Source organism: Mercenaria mercenaria, chromosome 2 (genome assembly GCF_021730395.1).
Source record: "Mercenaria mercenaria strain notata chromosome 2, MADL_Memer_1, whole genome shotgun sequence".
NCBI lineage: Eukaryota > Metazoa > Mollusca > Bivalvia > Venerida > Veneridae > Mercenaria > Mercenaria mercenaria.
This window is the reverse complement of record NC_069362.1, coordinates 115,912,326-115,934,424: the sequence shown is the minus strand read 5'-3', so window position 1 is coordinate 115,934,424 and position 22,099 is coordinate 115,912,326. Positions and strand designations below refer to the sequence as shown.

At 34.4% G+C, this 22,099-nt stretch overlaps 2 protein-coding genes across 2 annotated transcripts; both read left to right on the top strand.

Annotated features, from left to right (window-relative positions):
- Positions 1 to 2,579: 2,579 nt before the first annotated feature.
- Positions 2,580 to 3,242, top strand: LOC128550062 (acetylcholine receptor subunit alpha-1-A-like). The gene has a single exon (XM_053528030.1). It carries the CDS (start codon positions 2,580 to 2,582, stop codon positions 3,240 to 3,242), a length of 663 nt encoding a protein of 220 aa, XP_053384005.1.
- A 14,959-nt stretch (positions 3,243 to 18,201) lies between these two features.
- Positions 18,202 to 19,512, top strand: LOC128550060 (acetylcholine receptor subunit alpha-like). The gene has a single exon (XM_053528018.1). The coding sequence runs from the start codon at positions 18,202 to 18,204 to the stop codon at positions 19,510 to 19,512; it is 1,311 nt and encodes a 436-aa protein (XP_053383993.1).
- The last annotated feature ends 2,587 nt before the right edge of the window (positions 19,513 to 22,099 follow it).

Below are 22,099 nucleotides of genomic sequence, written 5' to 3'. Positions count from 1 at the left end.
CTGAAATTTCAGCATTATGAAAAATTGAGTTTGTAAGGTGATAGATAAAATATAATACGTTTTCACTTCTGAAGTTGATGTGTTCAATTGTGTCCCCGTAAACATCAGCTGATTTGACCTTAGAGATCGATTTACTGCATTTACTAATTGGGGTACTTCCTTCCGTCTGTTTTTGTTCACAGATATGTCAATATTTAATTTTGACTGCATTATCAAAATCTTTGTCATAATTTAAGTTTTCATCTAGACAAGCTTACGCTTCAAAATGTTTAAACCTTGGAGAATATTATTGCTATTGTAACCTACATGTAGGCCATATATAGTGTAGTCATTTCCCATTTTCCGATATTAATGTATGTTTATAAAACAGTTTCTTATATGTTTTTGCTTGTAAGATTTCGTCTTTTGTCCTTCATTTGTTTAATTGCAACTTCGTGTTGTTGTTTTCTTAGCTGCTTTTAATACTTTCCTTTCTATAACCAAGAATGAATCGCATTACCAGTTTGCTCTCCCTTCCTGATATTTTTGTTTACTGATCTAGTACATGTTGTGTATTTTAAATATCTGAATTCCATACTTTAAATTTTGGCTTTGCTTTGAAATGTTGAAATGTGTCAATATTGGTGCACATTTCATGGTGCACATTTCACCGCTGTTTCCTTCATAGTATTACAAATAACCAGGGCTATTTTTCTAGCATCTGTATTAGTAACGGAGGTGTTTTAATGTTCTTAATTGCACTGTGTACATACAGGTCCTTACAGTATATTAATTTCAGCCAATCAAAGGTACGCATGTATTCATTTCTGTCAAGTCCCACAGTTTTTATTGGTTTTATTGCTTTTATTGGTTCTTTCAGTAGGTTAAAAAGTTGGATTAGAAAGCTACGCAGAAAAAACATCATTCAGTATTTCTTATTATACATGTATATTTAAATGATTAAAATGAGTAAGACATATTAGGGTTATTATTAGTAGCTTGCGCACCGAGTGATGATCCGTCCTGGAAAAATTCACGAGAGCCAACTACAAAATACTTTTATAATAACCCTTTCATTATATACCTCAGCCTTTTTTTTTTGTTGTTTTGTTATCGAACGAAATCTTCAATGTATAGAACTGAATGTAGTGTTTACGTGCGCTATTTGTAGAACTGTTTCATGTCATGCATATTAAGAGAAACCAGCGATATAATACGGACTTTTTTCTGCTTATTCGTATTTACTTGTGAAATACAAGCCCTATTTTTGACAGAATTTATATAGATATATAATAAAAATATTTAAGTGACTTCCTTCTATTCTACATTACTATCCATTCTTTTCTATGTTGCACTACAAAGTACTTACAATCTAAATAGGAATTTGTTTTTTTAATTACCGAAACATGAATCATACTATAGTTTGATGTTCAATTTATAGACTCGTCTGCCGATTAGGGAAATCAGCATGATTTACCTTGCCTTATTTAGGTAAGAACCACTATCGTACATCGCTGACGTCAAAACCGAACTTTTAAATCTAAATTTCGCCAAAAACGAAAATAAATCTGTTGAATTCTGTCATAAGTAGATTTTGTCAAACAATCCTAAAGTCAGTTATTATTTCAACAATCAGAAAATCCCTTTAAAATGGATTAGCCAAAGGAGCTAGTTACATGTATATACTCCAAAATGGATTATTCCACCATAAATAGATGGTATTTACCAAAGCTTTTGTACTTTACCATGTTCATTATCAGCTTTATTCTTTATGGTCGATATATAACTAATTCCTTACGCAGTTGTAAGGGATTAAAAGTTCCAATTAAGATTTGATCGTCAAAGTACAGGATATACAAAAACAAATTATTTAGCGCTACCACATCAATATCATTGTAAAACAATGGATAAACTACTTTTTATTTTCTTAACCTGTTGCAGCATCGTAATATATGCGACAACATTGTACAGGGAATTAATGAACGACTACGACACACTGATGGAATTTTACAACTCTGGAAATTATTCAAGAAAGGACTTTATTCCTAAAGCCAATGTAAGTGTAGCAATGGATGTGTCGGTATCCGTGGATTTACTCGCTCTCAATGATTTTAACGAAGTCTCCGGTTCTATCGATCTAATGATTGGTCTCAATCTCAAATGGATAGGCGAAATTGTACAGTGCAATGGGTATGACCTTACGTCGGCATTCAATGCTTCAGCTACAGGCACACCAGATGCCCTAACATCCTTACTGGTTCCCTTTGGGGAAATATGGTCACCAAACATGGTGCTTTTGAATGCTATGGATTCGGCCACAACTATTGGTGGATCTGTTTACAAACTTCGATTCAATCTCATATACGGATTAGTAACTTGGAATCCAAAGGTGCATGTGTATAGTTCATGCATTCCCGACGTCACTTACTACCCTTTCGACAGGCAAATACGTACTTTTACATTCTTGTCTTGGGGAAATACCGCATCAGAGCTCCTATTTTAAACTGACAGTTCAACTATGAATTTGGGTTCATATTCGGACAATTATTTAAAACTGACAGTTCAACTATGAATTTGGGTTCATATTCGGACAATGGAGAATGGAAGTGTCAAAAAGTGCAATCTCTATACCAACTGTTAATTCACAGTCACAAATAGAAATATCCATCACAATAGATAGGCGACCACTCTATTTTGCTTTCAATATCATCACACCAATCACGGTTCTTGTTATTTTAAATGGAATGGTATTTTGGCTGCCTGTTGAATCTGGAGAACGTATCGGTTTCTCTGTCACGTGTTTTCTGTCTTTTGTTGTCTTATTGAACATGATCATGGACCTGATGCCCAAATCTTCATCCCCGATAGCCTACATCTGTTTCTACACAGTCTGCATGATGATATTCAGCGGATTGAATACCGCTCTTTTTATCCTACAGATGAGAATGTTTCATAAACCGGAAACAGATGAGGTACCTAAATGTATACTTTCATACATACGGTTTATGAAATGCCAAACATGTAAAAGGGACGAAAATAAGGATAAGATAAGTTTGATTAAAGTGGAACCATCGGATGTGCTAGAGAGGCCACAGAACAGACAAAACGACGTGAAAATTGATCAGTCAGATGCCAAGAATGAGGAAATCACAATCACATGGCAGGATGCAGCGGGTGAACTAGACAGGATTCTATTCTTTACCTTTCTAATCGGACAAATGACATTCACAATTTTATTTCTCGTCCTTTTATTTTCAATGTGATAAACACAGACCAGGGATTGTTTGCTTTCTTAAAATAATAAAACAAACATTGCTTTCAGGTAACTGACTTCAGCAAGCAAATGTAAGTGCTACATTTATTTTATTTTATTAGAGTCTCATCCATTTACATTTTATACACATATACAAACAATAAAAAATCACATATCATACAAGTAAATGGCCATTCTATATAGAATTACAAGAGACTTTTTTTTTTTTTTTTTTTTTAAAAATAGTACATTACACTATTAAAATCACAGTAAAACTATTGCAAGTGTATTGTGTTGCATATTGTGTTGTGTTCATTTCAAGTGGTGCATGTTTGTGTGTGTGTGTGTGTGTGTGTGCGTGTGTGTACTGAAGTTGTGTGTATGTGTATACTATGTTGTGGTTGTGGTTGTGTTGTGTTGTGCATGTATGTATTGTTTTATTTTTTATTTTAGTCTCATCTTTATGCAAACATGCAAGTTTACAATTCAATTATACATAAATAAAACTAAGTACATAGCCGCTCTATAAATAGGACTATAAGAGACTGTATCAGCTGTGACACCACTTGCTCCAATGCACCTGGGACCCACCACTCAGAAACCATAAATGCAACCAAGAGCTGTCCGTAATACAGCACGCTTGACCTTTCTCAGTGCCTGACTCTTAATTAAGAGTTAAAAAAACAGGCATAATTCTACCAAAATTCAAATAAGAGTTATGGAGGTTGTTTCTCCTGGTGTAGACTACTATAATAATTACTACTTTAAGCTTCAAGTCAAAATCTGTAATAGTGACAATAATATGTAACTTTTCAGAAACTTTATCCAAAACCACTACATTACAATTAAAGGGGCATAATTCTGTCAAATTCAAATATAGTTATGGTGAGTGTCACTCCTGGCGTACATTTTGATAATCAACACCTATTTAGATTCTAAGTCAATAGCCAGTAACACAGACACTTGACTTTATCCGCATAGGCGAATGCAATAGCTCTACATATCCTTCGAAAAGACGAGCTAATAAATTCATGAAATTGTTTCAGAGTCGTGCATTCCAAATGCACCACAGCAAGAAGGGGCCATTTTGCCTCTTACAATACAAAATGATGCACTTTGAAAGGTACATAATAAAATTGATTATATAATCTACAGTACATGGTAAAAACTAAGTAGTAGCTGCTAATCTTTCATTAAAACACAACTAAGACGAAGTTCAAGATTACAATTTTGAGAAGAAATACAGGCACTAATGCGCTTATATAAAAAACTTTTTAAAAAAATCATATATCACCCAGATCAGATCTAAGATGAACTGATTAGCAACTGTTACTTAGATGAGCTAAACGAATATGACTAGGTTAAGAATTATAATGACATTATTTACAAAGATAAGACTTTCTTCTATTAAGAATAAGAAAACAGGTTCTGGCACATGATCTAATTGTCTCCTTATTTGTAAAAATAAATGCTAGCTTTTCGGATTCTGGCATATTTTCAAACAAAGGATTTACAGACAAAGCTTTTTCAAAAAGACTTTTTCGTAAGTCATCATACAAGTAGCAGTTAAACAGTACATGTGACTCTGTCTCAACGGTATCACAAAATGGGCATTTTCTTTCTTCAATGGCTAAATTCTCATACCGACCAGTTTCCAGTCTGATTGGTGCTACCCCACACCTAAATTTACAGTATGCCGACCTGTGTGAAGGTGGTAATATCATTTGACAATATTTTTCTACACTAAGTTCTCTTTTGAAAGTACAATATGTTCTAAGCTTATTTCTACCTTTTCTCGATTTACCAACTTGACTGTTTAAACTTTCCTTCCAATCATTTACAAACTTGTCCATGCTATGCTACAACATCAGTTTAAAGTACACTTAATTTCAAGTTTAATTGCATCTTTGGCTATTCAAATTAAATATTCCTCATTGCTTTTACCCTTTCCCTCACACATCACCCAATTATCTACACCATCCCCATATTTTATGTCTTGCGTTTAATCAAAATGTACTTGTCGCTGGCTATTGTTCCATGACTGTTAAGGATCCTGACTGTTAATCAATGGAGACCTGGAGCGCCTGTATAAATTACAGACTCCGGTACATACCGGATTCAAACAATTTGAACGAAAAGTATCTAAACTGTATATATTTTGAAACCATGGTAATACAAACCCTAACCTTTAGTCAGTATATTATACATATTATACCCAAAAATGCGTTCGGACACGCAATAATTTGCGTATTTGTGCCGTGCGCTCCAATTGATAATTACTTCCGGACATGCACAGAAGACCGCTCCAGCTCTGCATAAGCAACATCGTTTTTTCCATTACAGTTTCTATTATTTGTGGCGGGCCTATATACTGCGATGTATGGCTCTGGATGTGTATGCTGTGCTCTGTGCTTCTGGGAATATGCACTCACTTTTAATCCTTACCCTGCTAAATTCCTGAAACGAACTCGTCCATCTTTCAATTTGGACAGTACCATTAACTGCTAAAAGGAGTGCTAACCAAAGCTGCAAGACTGCACGGATGTGCAGGCTGATCATGATCTACTCTGGTCGTAAAGTCAAAATCAATCGTGTGTAGCATGATAAGGGTTAAATTATTAATATCAATTTGTCTTTTATATATATATATATATCAAATGCTATATAAAATGCTTTCCCCGTGAAGGATATATTACAAGTTGTCCACCAAGTAAAATTTTATGACAAGGCGTAAAAAATTGTTCGTTTCCGGTATCCCGACCTACCCTAGTGTTTTTATGGCCTTGGAGAATATTTTTTTTTCAACTTTTTAACAAAAAGTTGCAAAACTGCACTTTTTATGCTTTAAACATGGTCAGTGATGTTAGAATTCAACTTACTGATGCTCTAAAGGCATAACCCCCTTATTTGTATTCATTTTTGACACAAAAATAATTTCCGAAAAGTCTCACTTCATAAAAAAAAAAAATAAAAAAAAATAAAAAACACAATTCCGACCTACCTAGTCTATTTTTTTAGCATGTTACGGGAAACAGAGAATTTTTTAGGCACAGTGCATCTAGCGTATGCTTCAAGTGCTAGATCAATAGGATTTGTTTTTACGTCATCATTTTCTTTGGTTATATTCAACTTAGACATAATGTAAAGTGCACTTAACTTAAAAATACGGGGTGTCCAGTCATTGAATATGTAATACCGTATAAAATTGCTATAAGTTTTTAACAAATTTTACATAGAGAGCGCTATGATGCAGCACAGAAAATAAAGATGATTCATAAACATACAAAGCGTGTTCTAAGTCACGTCCCTACTTTGTGATAAAATTCCCCAAAGTTCTCATTACAATATACTTAAAAGAGCCAATGTTTTTATACGATCAACAAAAGAAAATTTCATATATATTACATGTGCTGATCAAATAGCAACGCATTTCTTTCAGTTTTGATAATTTCTGTTAGAATATTTTACTGAACTTTTCCTCAAAAACGTAAGAGAAAGATCAAAAAACGACAGTTTTATCACTTTATTACATGTTTTTCAGAGAATTATCGATATATTAGAGTGAAGTATATTTGGTATTTTCACTGTGACACAGTAAGTATTTAAATTTATTATATACATATATAAAGTCTGTAAATAATCGGCTTGTATTTAACAAGTAAATATGAACAGGCAGAAAAAAATCCGTATTGTACCTTTTGTATTATATGTTGCCGGAATACTTTCATTAATATGCACACAAAAGCTTCACTAAGTTTCATTTTAACATCGATAAACATTGAAGATTTCGTTCAATAACAACACGGGAGGTATATAATAAAAGGGTCATTATAACAGTAGCTAGATCTCGGATTTTGTATTCGGCTTTCGTAGATTTTGCAAGGTCGGATCACACTCGGCGACAAAATCCCACTCGAGCCGAATACGGCATCCCGGATCGAGCTACTATTATAGCAACCCTATTTTTTTTTCATATGTTATAAACTATAAAATGGGTAAATTTAGTCAAAACATGAAATGAAAATAATTTGTTTGTTTTACATGTAAGATTAAAATATCTTTCATTCGTGAACACCGTATCTTTCAGTTTCACTGATGGCTTTGCCACTCGTGAAAATATTGCATCTGTTGTTCACTCGTGAAAGATATTTCAACCTTACATTGAAACAAACAAATGTCCTCTATATTTTGAAATCTATCTTTAAATTTCAATATTTTGTTTTTATACAAAAATGGTACAGTTCGTCCTTTCAATAACAGATAAAGTAAAGGCAATCATATACTTCATCTCCGTCGAGTCTTCGCATCGAATCATATTTTCTACACGTTCATCCTGTCATCGTCTTTCTGTAGCCCGGTGTCTGTACGGAACCGGGATATTAGAGACTACTGCTTGCTTAGATTCCAGCGAATGACGCCGGTTCGGATCCTCTCTTGAAAAGCAAACACCAAGAACAGTTGCATTTTTGCTAGTGGCTTTCCAAGACAGGTACATGGACCTAAATATCAAATACGTAACACAACAGTTGATAAAGCAATAACAAACATTTGACTTTTTTATATGTTAGAAAAGTTTGCTATGAGCTGTCCTTGAAATAAGGGTCTCGTTTTAGCATTATTTTAAAAGTTCTTTGTCCAGATTTGTCACTTTCCTACAAAAATATTAGCTAACCCATGTTGGTTAGATATTGAAATACGTTAAACGAGAAACGTGGAAATTCCACGAAAACCAGGTTTTCAAATTTTACATATTCTGTATTTGGTTGCATCCAACCATGCTATTTAGAAGTGCAGATTGAACGCATAGCACTAGTGCCAATACAACCCTCGGAGGCTACAGTATACCAGCTGGAGCATATATAGTACCGACCCTCTATTCAGTTCACGTGGATCCCAAATATTTCCCTTATCCAGAAAAGTTCGATCCAGACAGATTCATAGATGACGAGGGCAACCTGATTAAGAACGAAGCTCTAATACCATTTTCCACAGGTGATCACAGAGTTTCACATTGATAATTATTTATATATACTTGTTATTTGACTGGCTGGCTTGTAAGCTTATCTAAAGTCCATGGCATCATAAGCAGCTGGATAGAAATGATCCAGTTGTACAAGAAACTAATGAAAATTGGAGATTTTTTTTTAAATTATAACATTGAATAGACACAATGTTTTGATACATGTATATTTATTTGTGCCCTTGAGGGGCACTGAAATATATAATTATGCAATTAAATAAATACAAAATATTTCTGAAAATATTCAAAGGCAACAGAAGTCTGAAAAATATCTCGAACTGCCAAAAGATGAAAGTAATGACTACTCATCAGATCGAGCATGCGCAATAGTTTCTTTCCAGGCACAGCTATTACCACAACATTGTTTAATGATATCGCCAAATAACATGTGCGTCTAACATTCTCCAAGGCAATATCGGATAACAAAGTAGGTCTGGAATGACATCAGATTTAAGTGATCGAATTGGCGAAGGAATATATATAAGTTCCTGAATCTGTAGAACATGTGGCAAACAACTCATGTAGCAATACAACGCATACAGGTAACACAACGCATGTAGTAATACAACGCATGCAGTTAATTGAAACTTAAGAAAAAAAATAATTTACCAATATTTGAATGCCTCTGAATTTCCATGATGACAGCGTTAACATAGACAAGCTTTTTCCTGTCTGAATATTCTATGGTTTTGTCTCCAAGAATCTGGAATACATTAGTATCTAAGTTAAATCATTTATGATCCAGAATGGACAAGTATACGCCTCGTTGACGGTTAATTCTATCTAATTATTAATCGTTATATATACTAGATAATAGTCTTTCCTCTTTCCGTGCTCACATTCAAACGAGAGAAAAACGCATATTTAAAAAATTGATAATTTCTATATCCGCATAGAGCGCCACAGTCCCATTTCCATCTTACATTTCCATACATTTATATTTCTTACCGTCTCAATTTCTTCTTTACATTTTTTCTGGACTTCCGGAAATTCGATTATGAAAAGAAAAGCCCAGTCGAAAGTTGAAGATGTTGTTTCAGACCCAGCAATAAATAGGTCAAGGATCACCATAAACATATTCCCTTCTGCAAAGGTATTCTAGTACTCAACATGCAGTAAATCTTTATATTTTTCTAACATGGCTCGATCTGTGTGCCAATTTAACCCTTACCCTGCTATATTTCTATAATGGACTGGTCCATCTTTCAATTTGGACAGTACCACTTATTACTCAAAGGGGTTTTCACTGAAAATTTACTGACTGAATAGCGAACAGTGCAGACCATGATCAGACTGCACGGATGTGCAGGCTGATCTTGGTCTGCACTGGTCGCAAAGGCAGAATCATCTGCCGCCAGCAGGCTAAGGGTTAATAAAGAGGGAATCAAGCATTTTACATTCTGCGAAAAACACGGGTTTCACGCGTTGATCTGTGAGAGTTCATTATTTTCTTGCATACCGGATATGATTCTTGATTTCTTGAAAATCTCGACTCACATCCCGGGGTTCTAAGATGCCTCGCGTGCAATAGTTTATGAATAAATGTAATTAAATAGTGCTTCAACGAAAAACATTCGTTTAGTTTATTTATTTCTTCTAATATTTAGTATGTGTGCGTGTTCGGGTTTAGCGTCTTTTTTCAACAAATTTTCAGTCATATAAACGACGTGACGGTGACTACTTGAAGCAGTGAGCGCTATTTCTAACAAGAATACGGAATGCAAGAATAAGAATCATTATATTACTGGTTGTAGGTGAGGATGGAGCTTCGTAACCGCTTAAACAGTTACCCTCAATCCACAATCCACATCTTCAACTGGTGAAAGAGTCTTATAATAATGTCCTTATGGTTAAATTCTTGAGCATCAGAACTCTGAACCCTGATAAATTAGACGACAGGCCACTCGCAGGCCTGCTTGTGCTTTATTGTCTCGAAAACCACTTTGCAGACTTCAAGTGCTCAGAACTTTAACCATTAGGACGTTTACCCAAGGGGAACCACGCAAAGACCTTAATTATTTAATAATTAAAAATCATCTACTAGTATTTAACTTAAGGCTTTTATATCGCTAAAGAAATATCACGAGGTGATTGGTTTTGAAAGAAATATTTCATTTATTAGATTGATCTACTTGTGATGAACTGTTTCGCCCCCTTCTTTTTTCGTCTGAATGTACATATCTACAAAGTCCCGGATGTTGTCGCTGTCCAATGTAGCCTCGTGCTCATCTATTTGTTTATCTACATATTTACGCATGTCCAGAACGCTCTGTTGTCTAATATTGAAGTTCTCCTCATCCTGTTCAAACGAAAGAAAGCTGATTTCGACACAGTTCATATGTTTTTCGTCCGATATTTTGGTAGAACTAAGATAGTTTTTGAAAAACATGTAATTAGATATACATGTTTCGATTTATGGAAGGTCGTACACGCCATAATGTTATAATGTAAGTCTATGGGAAAACAACTGGTGGTCTCTAAACTATATATATTAGAGCTAAAATATGACTTTTTGTCGGAAGCCATCACAGGTAATGTTAATGGTCACAAATCGGTTTTAATGATGTAGAAAGACGTTTTCGTGCAAAAATAAGCGTGAAATTTGAATTGTTTGTAAGTATTTGCGTCTTTGTTTGACAGGTGTGCCCATTTTTATCTGAGCTTTTGGACCAAAAAGGATCATTTTATCTCTGTAAAGTCAGAGAATGATCAAAATTAAAATACCTTATTTCTGTTTATTATGGAATGAATCATATTTCAGCTTCCAAGCCAAATCCAATGTAGATAGCTTAAACTTTCATGAAACACTGCAATCATAATGACGACAGGGGTCTGAATCTAGGCATGTAAATCGACAGGGGTGACCTCAGTAAACTGTCCATAACTTTCTTAAAACTGAACATTTGTTTATGAAACATTGTAAAACATTTGGTATTGGATCTTGTTTGACAATAACACTGTGAATTTAGAAAAAATGATACGAAACATTCATCTATAGAAGAAGATTTTACCATTCTTCTTATGTAAGTCTAAGTATACCAAGTACCCCTGGGAGGGGCCAGTTTTAAACCCAGTAGTTTTACTTGAACAAACTTGGTTGAAGACTTCTACAAAATGTTACGCGTAAAATATCAGTGGTAGAGAACGAGGGGGTAGCAACAACATGCCAGGATGCTGCGGCTGAATTAGACAAGATTCTCTTTTTAACCTTTCTTTTGTTGGAAAAACGCTTTTTTCAATTTTATTTCTCCTGCCAAATTTTTTACTGTAACTGATTAGATAGATACTTAGTATTAGACCAATGTAAGTTGTCTCTGAAAATGTTTGCATTTGTTTCACTAAATTAACCAAGAAATATTGTTTGGATATTGCTTAAGTTTTATTTTTGTTGTAAAATATTCACAGATAAAATGTAAGTAGTACAGTGTCTGTCGAATTATAAATGAGAAACAGGAAATATTTCAGGTGTACTATAGAAGAAAATACTAGTAGATGAAAATGTTTACTCAAGACATTAAATACTTCATAATGCTGACATGCTGTAAAATGAAATCAGTTACTTATTCCTTATTCGACTTTTATCATTTCTCGGCGAAGAAGATATGACATATGTTCAGAACACGTTTTGTAGGTCTTATAGTGAGTAACTAAATCATGTTGAAGAAATGGTGAACGAGGTGAGACTTTATCTGGTATTAATTTGTCTGTTACTTATTCGCGTTTGAATAAGGAATGAGTAACAAAATGAATTCATTTACTTATTCCTTATTAAACTTAGATCTATATCAGTTCTTAACGAAATAGATTTGAGATGTGTTCAGAACACGTTTTAAGTAACAAAATGAAACCAGTTACTTATTCCTTATTAGACTCTTTCATTTCTGTGCGAAAACGATATGACATGTGTTCAGAACACATTTTGTAGGTCTTATAGTGAGTAATTTAATCATGTTTAAGAAATAGTGAACGAGACGAGACTTTATATGGTATTAACCTCTTTGTTACTTATTCGCGTTTGAATAAGGAATAAGTAACAAAATGAATCCATTTACTTATTCCTTATTCGACTTGTATCATTTCTTAGCGAAATAGATTTGAGATGTGTTCAGAACACGTTTTATAGGAGATGAGACTTATCTGGTGTTAATGTGTCTGTTACTTATTCGCATTTGAATTAGGAATAATTAACAAATGTACCTGATTACTTATTCCTTATTCGAAAAAGGAATAAGGAATAAGTAACCAACATTCTCGTCATGTAAAAACCAATCACGTTTTATTCATTACTGTTAGTGTATTCAGTTATTTTTATTTTAATACTGTCTTCACCTAATACTGTGTCTTGCTTTTGAAGAAATTCATCAATATTTTACAAACTTAAAAAATCCAAAGCTGGTCAAAGGATTTATTCATATCGACTGTCTTCGATGTATCAACAGAACTCAAGCATTTTGAGCAACATTTTCCTGAAAAGCTCTTATAAATATGTATGGGGTTTGAATTCAAGGCCAAAATTTTATTCAGAGAACTTCCTCCATATGTATATTCCTGTTTCAAAAATTAAAAACGATCGAAAATACCTTACAAAGTATGCTTCATTACAGTTTATGTTCCCCGAAAAACTATGACGTACCATTTGGGTCAAAAGTCTGGAATCGCTCGAGCGGTACCATAATACACGGTAAGCGTGCATATTTACACGGTGAGCGTGTAAATTTATACGTTAAGCGTGTTTTTTTTACACGCTTAGCGTATAAATTACACGCTAAGCGCATAAATTTAAACATGCAGAGGAGTGGGGGACATAAAGCTGCCGCCATGTCCCTCTGTTCCAAAATCTTTGTCCAGATCATTTTTTACTATCACTCTAATATGAAATTGTGAATATTGTCAGGACATGGATGTACCTTGTCCGGTTTAGAAGTTATCGTCCTTTGCAATTTAACAGAGTAGTGTATACTGCGCAATAATGATATAAGCCTTGTCCAGATATCTCCTACATTCTTTAATAGATCTGACCCAAACAGACAGTAATATATTAGTAAGAAATGAGCTCGCACAATTTTTAGGATTTACAGCATGATGTAAAATGTCCGGTGTAGGAGTTATGACCTTCTGAATTGTTACAGAAAGTAAATTGTGGAATACATAAGCATAATATAACATTGCCAAGATAATTTCCCTTACCGTTTTCAAATTACCAGGCCCAAACTTACTGAAGTACATCATTCGGAAGTGAAATTGTAAACATGGTCAAGACTCGAATGTGTCATGCCTGGTTTACGAGTTATGACCCTTTGAAATCTTGCAGAAAGCATAGTGAGCTTGCAGATATTTTCTGTTCCAGGCATACAGAAATATGTAATCAGAAAGTGAAGTTGCGCATATTGTATGTATGCGCAGACATTTGCGGTGTGATTTAAGCATTCTGTATTACACGACTGGGAAATGCGGAGGCACGGGCCTGCGCCACTACATGTGGTTGCACAATTACACACCAAATCAATTAATAATTTAGGGACAGCTACAGATTTGCCATCATTGCATTCTGCAAGCATGCAACTCATTATTTAATTCGTGTCCTCATCTTCTTGACTCATAGGAAATAAATAGTTGTCATGTTGGAATTACTTAGAGTAACACATTAATCTTTGTAAACCGCCTTTTCACTGAAAGTACCATTGTCACATGACACTTTATCTTCAAAAGTTGGGGCACAAATAAAATGTCTTACCCAGTATGATTTTTATCAAGTCTTGACCAGGGGCTTTAGGTCGTAAACGGTAGCATGCATTCCCACTACCGTCCATGAACAGGCTCAGTCAAACCGAGTCTTTTTGTCGTGTTGGGAGACATTTGTTGTCTTCACCTATTTATTTTACAGTTTGGGGTGACACCCGGTATGCTTGTAAACGATGCAAAAGTGGATTAATATAGATTTTATATAAGTTAGTGCTGAGGACATCACCTTGGTCAAATACTTCATAAATTTTTGAAATGGTGTCGCACTAGAGTGTAAACTATTTACAACTGTCCAATGATTGTCTCTTACACCAATATGATAGATCTTTCTAATAAGGTTTTCATCCAGCGTAATAACTGTCGTAGGTTTCTTTTGATATTTAGATTCCCTGTATAATTTTTCAAGCATATAAGCAACATTCAGAGGCGAAGCACATGCTATAAGCATAGTCTGAGAATAGATACTACTTATTTTCACAAAGCTGATGATACAGTTATGTCCCTATGTTTGGATCCATTTCAGTCCATTTCTTTTATAAATAGGGGTTAAAACCCGTTTTCGAAGTATCTGAAATTTCAGCATTATGAAAAATTGAGTTTGTAAAGGCGATAGATATGATTTAAACTTTTCACTTCAGACGTTTATGCATTCAATTGTGTCCCCGTACACATCAGCTGATTTGTCCTTATAGATCGTTTTACTGCATTTACTAACTGGGGGTACTTTCGTTTGTCTGTTTTTGTTCAAAGATATCTCAATGTTTAATTTTGACTGCATATCAAAATCTTTGTCATAATTTAAGTTTTCGTCTTGGCAAGCTTACGCTCCAAAATGTTAAAACCTTGGAGAATATTTTTGCTTTTGTATTCTACATGTAGGCCAAAGTATAGTCATTTCTCATTTTTCAATGTTTTCGTTTGTTTATAAAATAGTTTCTTATCATATGTTTTTTTGCTTGTAAGATTTCGCCTTTGTCCTTCATTTGTTTAATTGCGACTTCGTGTTGTTGTTTTCTTAACTGTTTTTAATACTTTCCTTTCTATAATCAATAATGAATCGCATTACCAGTTTGCTCTTCCTTCCTGATATTTTTGTTTACTGATCTAGTACATGTTGTGTATTTGAAATATCTGAATTCCATACTTTAAATTTTGGTTTTGCTTTGAAATGTTGAAATGTGTCAATATTGGTGCACATTTCATGGTGCACATTTCACCGCTGTTTCCTTCATAGTATTACAGATAACCAGGGCTATTTTTCTTGCATCTGTATTAGTAACGGAGGTGTATTAATGTTCTTTATTACACTGTGTACATACAGGTCCTTACAGTATATTAATTTCAGCCAATCAAAAGTACACATGTATTCATTTCTGTCCAGTCCCACAGTTTTTATTGGTTTTATTGGTTTTATTAGCTCACCTGTCACAAAGTGACAAGGTGAGCTTTTGTGATTGCGCGGCGTCCGTCGTCCGTACGTCCGTAAACTTTTGCTTGTGACCATTCTAGAGGTCACATTTTTAATGGGATCTTTATGAAAGTTGGTCAGAATGTTCATCTGGATAATATCTAGATCAAATTCGAAAATGGGTCACGTGCGGTCCACAACTAGGTCAGTAGGTCTAAAAATAGAAAAACCTTGTGACCTCTCTAGAGGCCATATTTTTCATAAGATCTTCATGAAAATTAGTCAGAATGTTCACCTTGATGATATCCAGGTCAGGTTTGAAACTGGGTCACGTGAAATCAAAAACTAGGTCAGTAGGTCTAAAAATAGAAAAACCTTGTGACCTCTCTGGAGGCCATTTTTTCATAATATCTTCATGAAAATTGGTCAGAATGTTTACCTTGTTGATATCTAGGTCAAGTTTGAAACTGGGTCATGTGCCTCAAAAACTAGGTCAGTAGGTCAAATAATAGAAAAACCTTGTGACCTCTCTAGAGGCTATATTTTCCATGGGATCTGTATGAAAGTTGGTCTGAATGTTTATCTTGAGGCCATACTTGTGAATGGATCTTCATGAAAATTGGTCAGAACGTTAACCTTGATGTTATCAAGGTGAAGTTTAAAATTGGGCCACGTGGCTTCAATAACTAGGTCAGTAGGTCAAATAATATAAAGGCCTTGTGACCTCTCTAGAGGCCATACTTTTCAATGGATCTTTATGAAAATTGGGCAGAATGTTTATCTTGATGATATCTAGGTCAGGTTTGAAACTGGGTCAACTGCGGTCAAAAACTTGGTCAGTAGGTCAAAAATAGAAAAACCTTGTGACCCCTCTAGAGGCCATGTTTTTCAAGGATCTTCATGAAAATTGGGCAGAATGTTCATCTTGATGATATCTAGGTCAAGTTCGAAACTGGGTCACGTGCGGTAAAAAAGTTGGTCAGTAAGTCAAATAATAGAAAAACCTTGTGACCTCTCTGGAGGCCATATTTTTCAAAAGATCTTCATGAAAACTGGTCAGAATGTTTATCTTGATGATATCTAGGTAAAGTTCGAAACTGGGTCACATGCCCTCAAAAACTAGGTCAGTAGGTCAAATAATAGAAAAACCTTGTGACCTCTCTAGAGGCCATATTTTTCATGGGATCTGTATGAACGTTGGTCTGAATGTTTATCTTGATGATATCTAGGTCAAATTCGAAACTGGGTCACGTGCCGTCAATAACTAGGTCAGTACGTAAAATAATATAAAAAACCTTGTGACCGTTCTAGGAGCCATATTTTTCAATGGATCTTCGTGAAAATTGGTCAGAATTTTTATCCTGATGATATCTAGGTCAGGTTCAAAACTGGGTCATTTGAGCTCAAAAACTAGGTCACTATGTCAAATAATTGAAAAAACAACGTCATACTCAGTTCAAAACTGGGTCATGTGGGGACAGGTGAGCGATTCAGGACCATCATGATCCTCTTGTTGTTTTTTTTTTCAGTAGGTTAAAAAGTTTAATTTTGACTACATTTTCAAAATCTTTGTCATAATTTAAGTTTTCATCTAGACAAGCTTACGCTTCAAAATGTTAAAACCTCGGAGAATATTATTGCTTTTGTATTCTACATGTAGGCCATATATAGTGTAGTCATTTCCATTTTTCCGATATTAATGTATGTTTATAAAATAGTTTCTTATCATAAGATTTTGTCTTTGTCCTTCATTTGTTTAATTGCAATTTCGTGTTGTTGTTTTCTTAGCTGTTTTTAATACTTTCCTTTCTATAATCAAGAATGAATCGCATTACCAGTTTGCTCTCCCTTCCTGATATTTTTGTTTACTGATCTAGTATTTCTAATCTCTGAATTCCATACTTTTAATTTTGACTTTGCTTTGAAATGTTGAAATGTGTCTATTTGGTGCACATTTCACCGTTGATTCCTTTATAGTATTACAAATAACCAGGGCTACTTTTCTTGCATCTGTAATAATAACGGAGGTGTACTTATGTTCTTAATTGCACTGTCAAGAAGAGGTACATACAGGTTTTATCAACATTTTAAACAGTACATTTGTATATTAATTTCAGCCAATCAAAAGTACACATGTATTAATTTCTGTCCAGTCCCACTGTTTTTATTGATTTTACTGCTTTATTGGTTTAGGTTACTGAATAACATTACCCAGATAACGGACTGTTCCATTATTAAAAGTACTAAAATATCGCTGACGTCAAAACCGAGTTTATAAATCTAAATTTCGCCAAAAATAAAACAAATCTGTTGAATTCTGTCATAAATAATCCTGAAGCCAGATATTATTTTAACAATCAGAAAACCCCTTTAAACTGGATTTACCAAAGGAGCTAGTTACATGTATATACAGTAAAGTTCCGCTAATAAGACCACTTCTAATATTTCAAAATCATGCAAAAATTGGAAATTTTAAAGAACCAAGGTGTAACATATAGAGCAAAAACTGTCCGCTAATAAGACCGATTCACTATTCAGGCCACCATTTTGCCTGGTCTTATTAGCGGAACTTTACTGTACTCCAGAGTGGATTATTCCACCATAAGCAGATGGTACTTAACAAAGCTGTTGTACTTTACCATGTTCATTATCAGCTTTATTCTTTATAGTCGATATATAACTAATGCCTTACGGGATTAAAAGTATGGATTAAGATTTGATCGGCAAAGTTATACAGAATATATACAAAAACAAATTATTTAGCGCTACCACAATCAATATCAATATCATTGTAAAACAATGGATAAACTTCTTTATATTTTCTTAACCTGTTGCAGCATCGGAATAAATGCAACAACATTGTACAGTGAATTACTGAGCGACTATGACACACTGATGGAATTTTACAACTCTGGAAATAATTCAAGAAAGGACTTTATTCCTAAAGCCAATGTAAGTGTAGCAATGGATGTGTCGGTATCCGTGGATTTACTCGCTCTCAATGATTTTAACGAAGTCTCCGGTTCTATCGATCTAATGATTGGTCTTAATCTCAGCTGGACAGACGAAATTGTACAGTGCAATGGGTATGACGTTGCGACGGCATTCAATGCTACAGCTATAGGCACACCAGATGCCCTGAAGTCCTTACTGGTTCCCTATGGGAAAATATGGTCACCAAACATGGTGCTTTTGAATGCTATGGATTCGGCCACAACTATTGGTGGATCTATTTACAAACTTCGATTCGATTTAACAGAAGCTTTAGTTACTTGGAATCCAAAGGTACATGTGTATAGTTCCTGCACTCCAGATGTCACATACTACCCTTTCGACAGGCAAACATGTTCTTTTACATTCTTGTCTTGGGGAAACACCGCATCGGAACTCCTATTTAAAACTGACAGATCAACTCTTAATTTGGATTCATATTCGGAAAATGGCGAATGGAAAGTGTCAAACAATGCAATCTCTGTTCCAACAGTTAATTCACAGTCACAAATAGAAATATCCATAACAATAGATAGACGGCCACTCTATTTTGCTTTCAATATCATCACGCCAATCATGGTTCTTGTAATCTTAAATGGAATGGTATTTTGGCTGCCAGTTGAATCTGGGGAACGTATCGGTTTCTCTGTCACGTGTTTTCTGTCTTTTGTTGTCTTACTGAACATGATCATGGACATGATGCCAAAATCGTCATCCCCGATAGCTTACATCTGTTTCTACACAGTCTGCATGATGGTATTCAGTGGATTGAATACCGCTCTTGTTATTTTACAGATGAGGATGTTTCATAAACCGGAAACAGATGAGGTACCTAAATGTATACTTTCATACATACGGTTTATGAAATGCCAAACATGTAAAAGGGACAGAAATAAGGATAAGATAAATTTGATTAAAGTGGAACCATCGGATGTGCTAGAGAGGCCACAGAACAGAAAAAAAGACGTGAAAATTGATGAATCAAATGTCAAGAAGGAGGAAATCACAATCACATGGCAGGATGCAGCAGATGAACTAGACAAGATTCTATTCTTTACCTTTCTGATCGGACAAATGACATTCACAATTTTATTTCTCGTCCCTTTATTTTCAATATGATAAAGACAGAATAGGGATAGGGATTTTTTTGCTTTCTTAATATGATAAAACAAACATTGTTGTTATGTAACTGACTTCCGCAAGCAAATGTAAGTGCTTTGCTACAACATCAGTTTAAAGTACACTTAATTTCAAGTTTAATTGCACCTTAGGCTTTTCAAATCAAAAATTCATCATTGTTTTTACCCTTTCCCTTACACATCACCCCTTTATCTACACCATCCTCATATTCTATGTCTTGCATTTAATCAAAAGGTACTTGTTTTTGGCTATTTAAATTTTCCTCGACTATGACTCAATGCAGACCTGGAGCGCCAGTATAAATTACAGACTCCGGTATGTACCGGATTCATGCAATTTGAACGAAAAGTATCTTAAATGCTAACCCTAAACTTTAGTCAGTATTTTTGCCGTGCGCTCCAATTGATAATCACTTCCGGACATGCGCAGAACCCACTCCAGCTCTGCAATGAGCAACATCGTTTTTTCCACTACAGTTTCTATTATTTGTGGCGATATATGGCTCTGGTTGTGTATGCTGTGCTCTGTGCTTCTGGGAATAGATCTGCACTCATTTTTAACCCTTATCCTGCTAAAATTCTATAGCGAACTCGTCCATCTTTCAATTTGGACAGTACCATTAACTGTTAAAAGGGGTGCTTACCAAATAAAACTGACTGAATGGCGAACAGTGAAGATCATGATCAGACTGCACCGATGTGCAGGCTGATCATGATCTACACGTACTGGTCGCAAAGACAGAATCAATCGTGTTTAGGCGTAAAAAAATTGTTGTTTCCGGTATCCCGACCTACCCTAAATTTTTGGCCCGACCAAAAATATTTTGTGGCCTTGGTTTTTTTTAACTTTTAACAAAACGTTGCAAAAAAGCACTTTTTTATGCTTTAAACATGGTCAGTGATGTTAGAAATAAACTTACTGATGCTCTTAAGGCATAACCCCCTTATTTATATTAATTTTTGACACAAAAATAAATTCCGAAAAGTCTCAATAAAAATAGTATTTTTTCCAATCTACCTACCCTAATTTTTTTGAGCATGTTACCGGAAACAAAGAATTGTTATGCCTTAGCATGATAAGAGTTAAATTATCATATCAATTTGTCTTATATACATGTATATAAAGTGCTATATTAAATAACTGTGCCTTGAAAGATGTATTACAAGTTGTCCACCAAGTAAAATTTAATGACAATGTATCTTGCGTATGCTTCAAGTACTAGATTATTATATTTATTTATTAGGTACAATGTAATGTGCACTTAATTTAAAGAATACGAGATATCCTGTTAATCATTGAATATATGACACCGTATAAAATTGTTATAAGTTTTAACATATTTCACAAAAAAAAATGCGCTATGATTCATAAACATACAAATCATTGTGTTTTAAATCACGCCCCTAATTTGTGATAATCATTTCCCAAAGTTCCCCTTACAATATAGTTGAAAGAGCCAATTTTTTTATACGATTAACAAAAGTAAATTTCATAAATATTACATGTGATTATCAAATAGTAACGCATTTCTTTTAGTTTTGATAATTTCTGTTAGAATATTTTACTGAAGTTTTCCCCCAAAACGTAAGAGAAAGATCAAGAAACGACAGTTTTATCACTTTATTACATGTTTTTCAGAGAATAATTATTATCGATATATTAGAATATTTATATTCCATTGAAAATTATGACGTTCATTTGGTTTAAACATATTTTATTAGCGAGATAGTTTACAAAATACATATACAATCAACAAAATTCACAAAAACGCTTAGGATAGGATCGAAATCCTAAGGCTTATATAGATCTTTTCCTGTATGAAACAGTTACACATTCAGGGTAGTATATGAGATTACTAATAGTCAATTTTTCATAAATGAAGTAATAACGATTATTATAACTGTAAAAAAGTGAAAATAATAAGTGTGAGACATAAAGACTTGACGAGAATGGGCAGATGGTTGATTTCAAGTATTATTCAAAACGTTTAGAAGACTCAGTGAACCTATAGACTAATTTAAATATTGTAGTGTTTGTATCATCTGTTAGGTAGGAATTGCCATAGAGTAATAAATCAGTAGTAATATCAATATCCGAAGAAACTGAATTTACACCATCCAGTAGAATATTTCTTTCATCAATGTAAAACGGACAAGAGAGAAAGTAATGAAAATTAAATTCCTCACTTCCGCATTGGCATTGCGGTGAATACACAATATTCCTGGCAAATAGAAGCGGGTATGGAGAATTTGAAGTTTTCTTGGACCGAGAAAGAAGTAAGAGAGGACTTGTGGTGGCTTATTTATACTACTTAGGAGGTTCTTGAATATATTCAAGGACGGGGCATTTCTTAATTCATCAGGTAATGAGTTCCAGGCTCTAATTGTAGACGGAAAGAAGGAGTTGTAAAACAAAGACGTTTTACTTGCTATGGTGGGGATACAGTCTGGATTACGTAAGTTATATCTGGGTTCACTAATTCTCGTAGGGATAAGAGAGTTTAAGTAGTCAGGGACAAGAGAATACTGAATTTTGTAAAACAATGTGAGGTTATGAATATAACGTC

What these genes read in the sequence shown, in the direction of transcription:
- LOC128550062 (XM_053528030.1), top strand. Translation starts at nt 2,580, where the DNA reads ATGGAAGTGTCAAAAAGTGCAATCTCTATACCAACTGTTAATTCACAG.
- LOC128550060 (XM_053528018.1), top strand. Translation starts at nt 18,202, where the DNA reads ATGGATAAACTTCTTTATATTTTCTTAACCTGTTGCAGCATCGGAATA.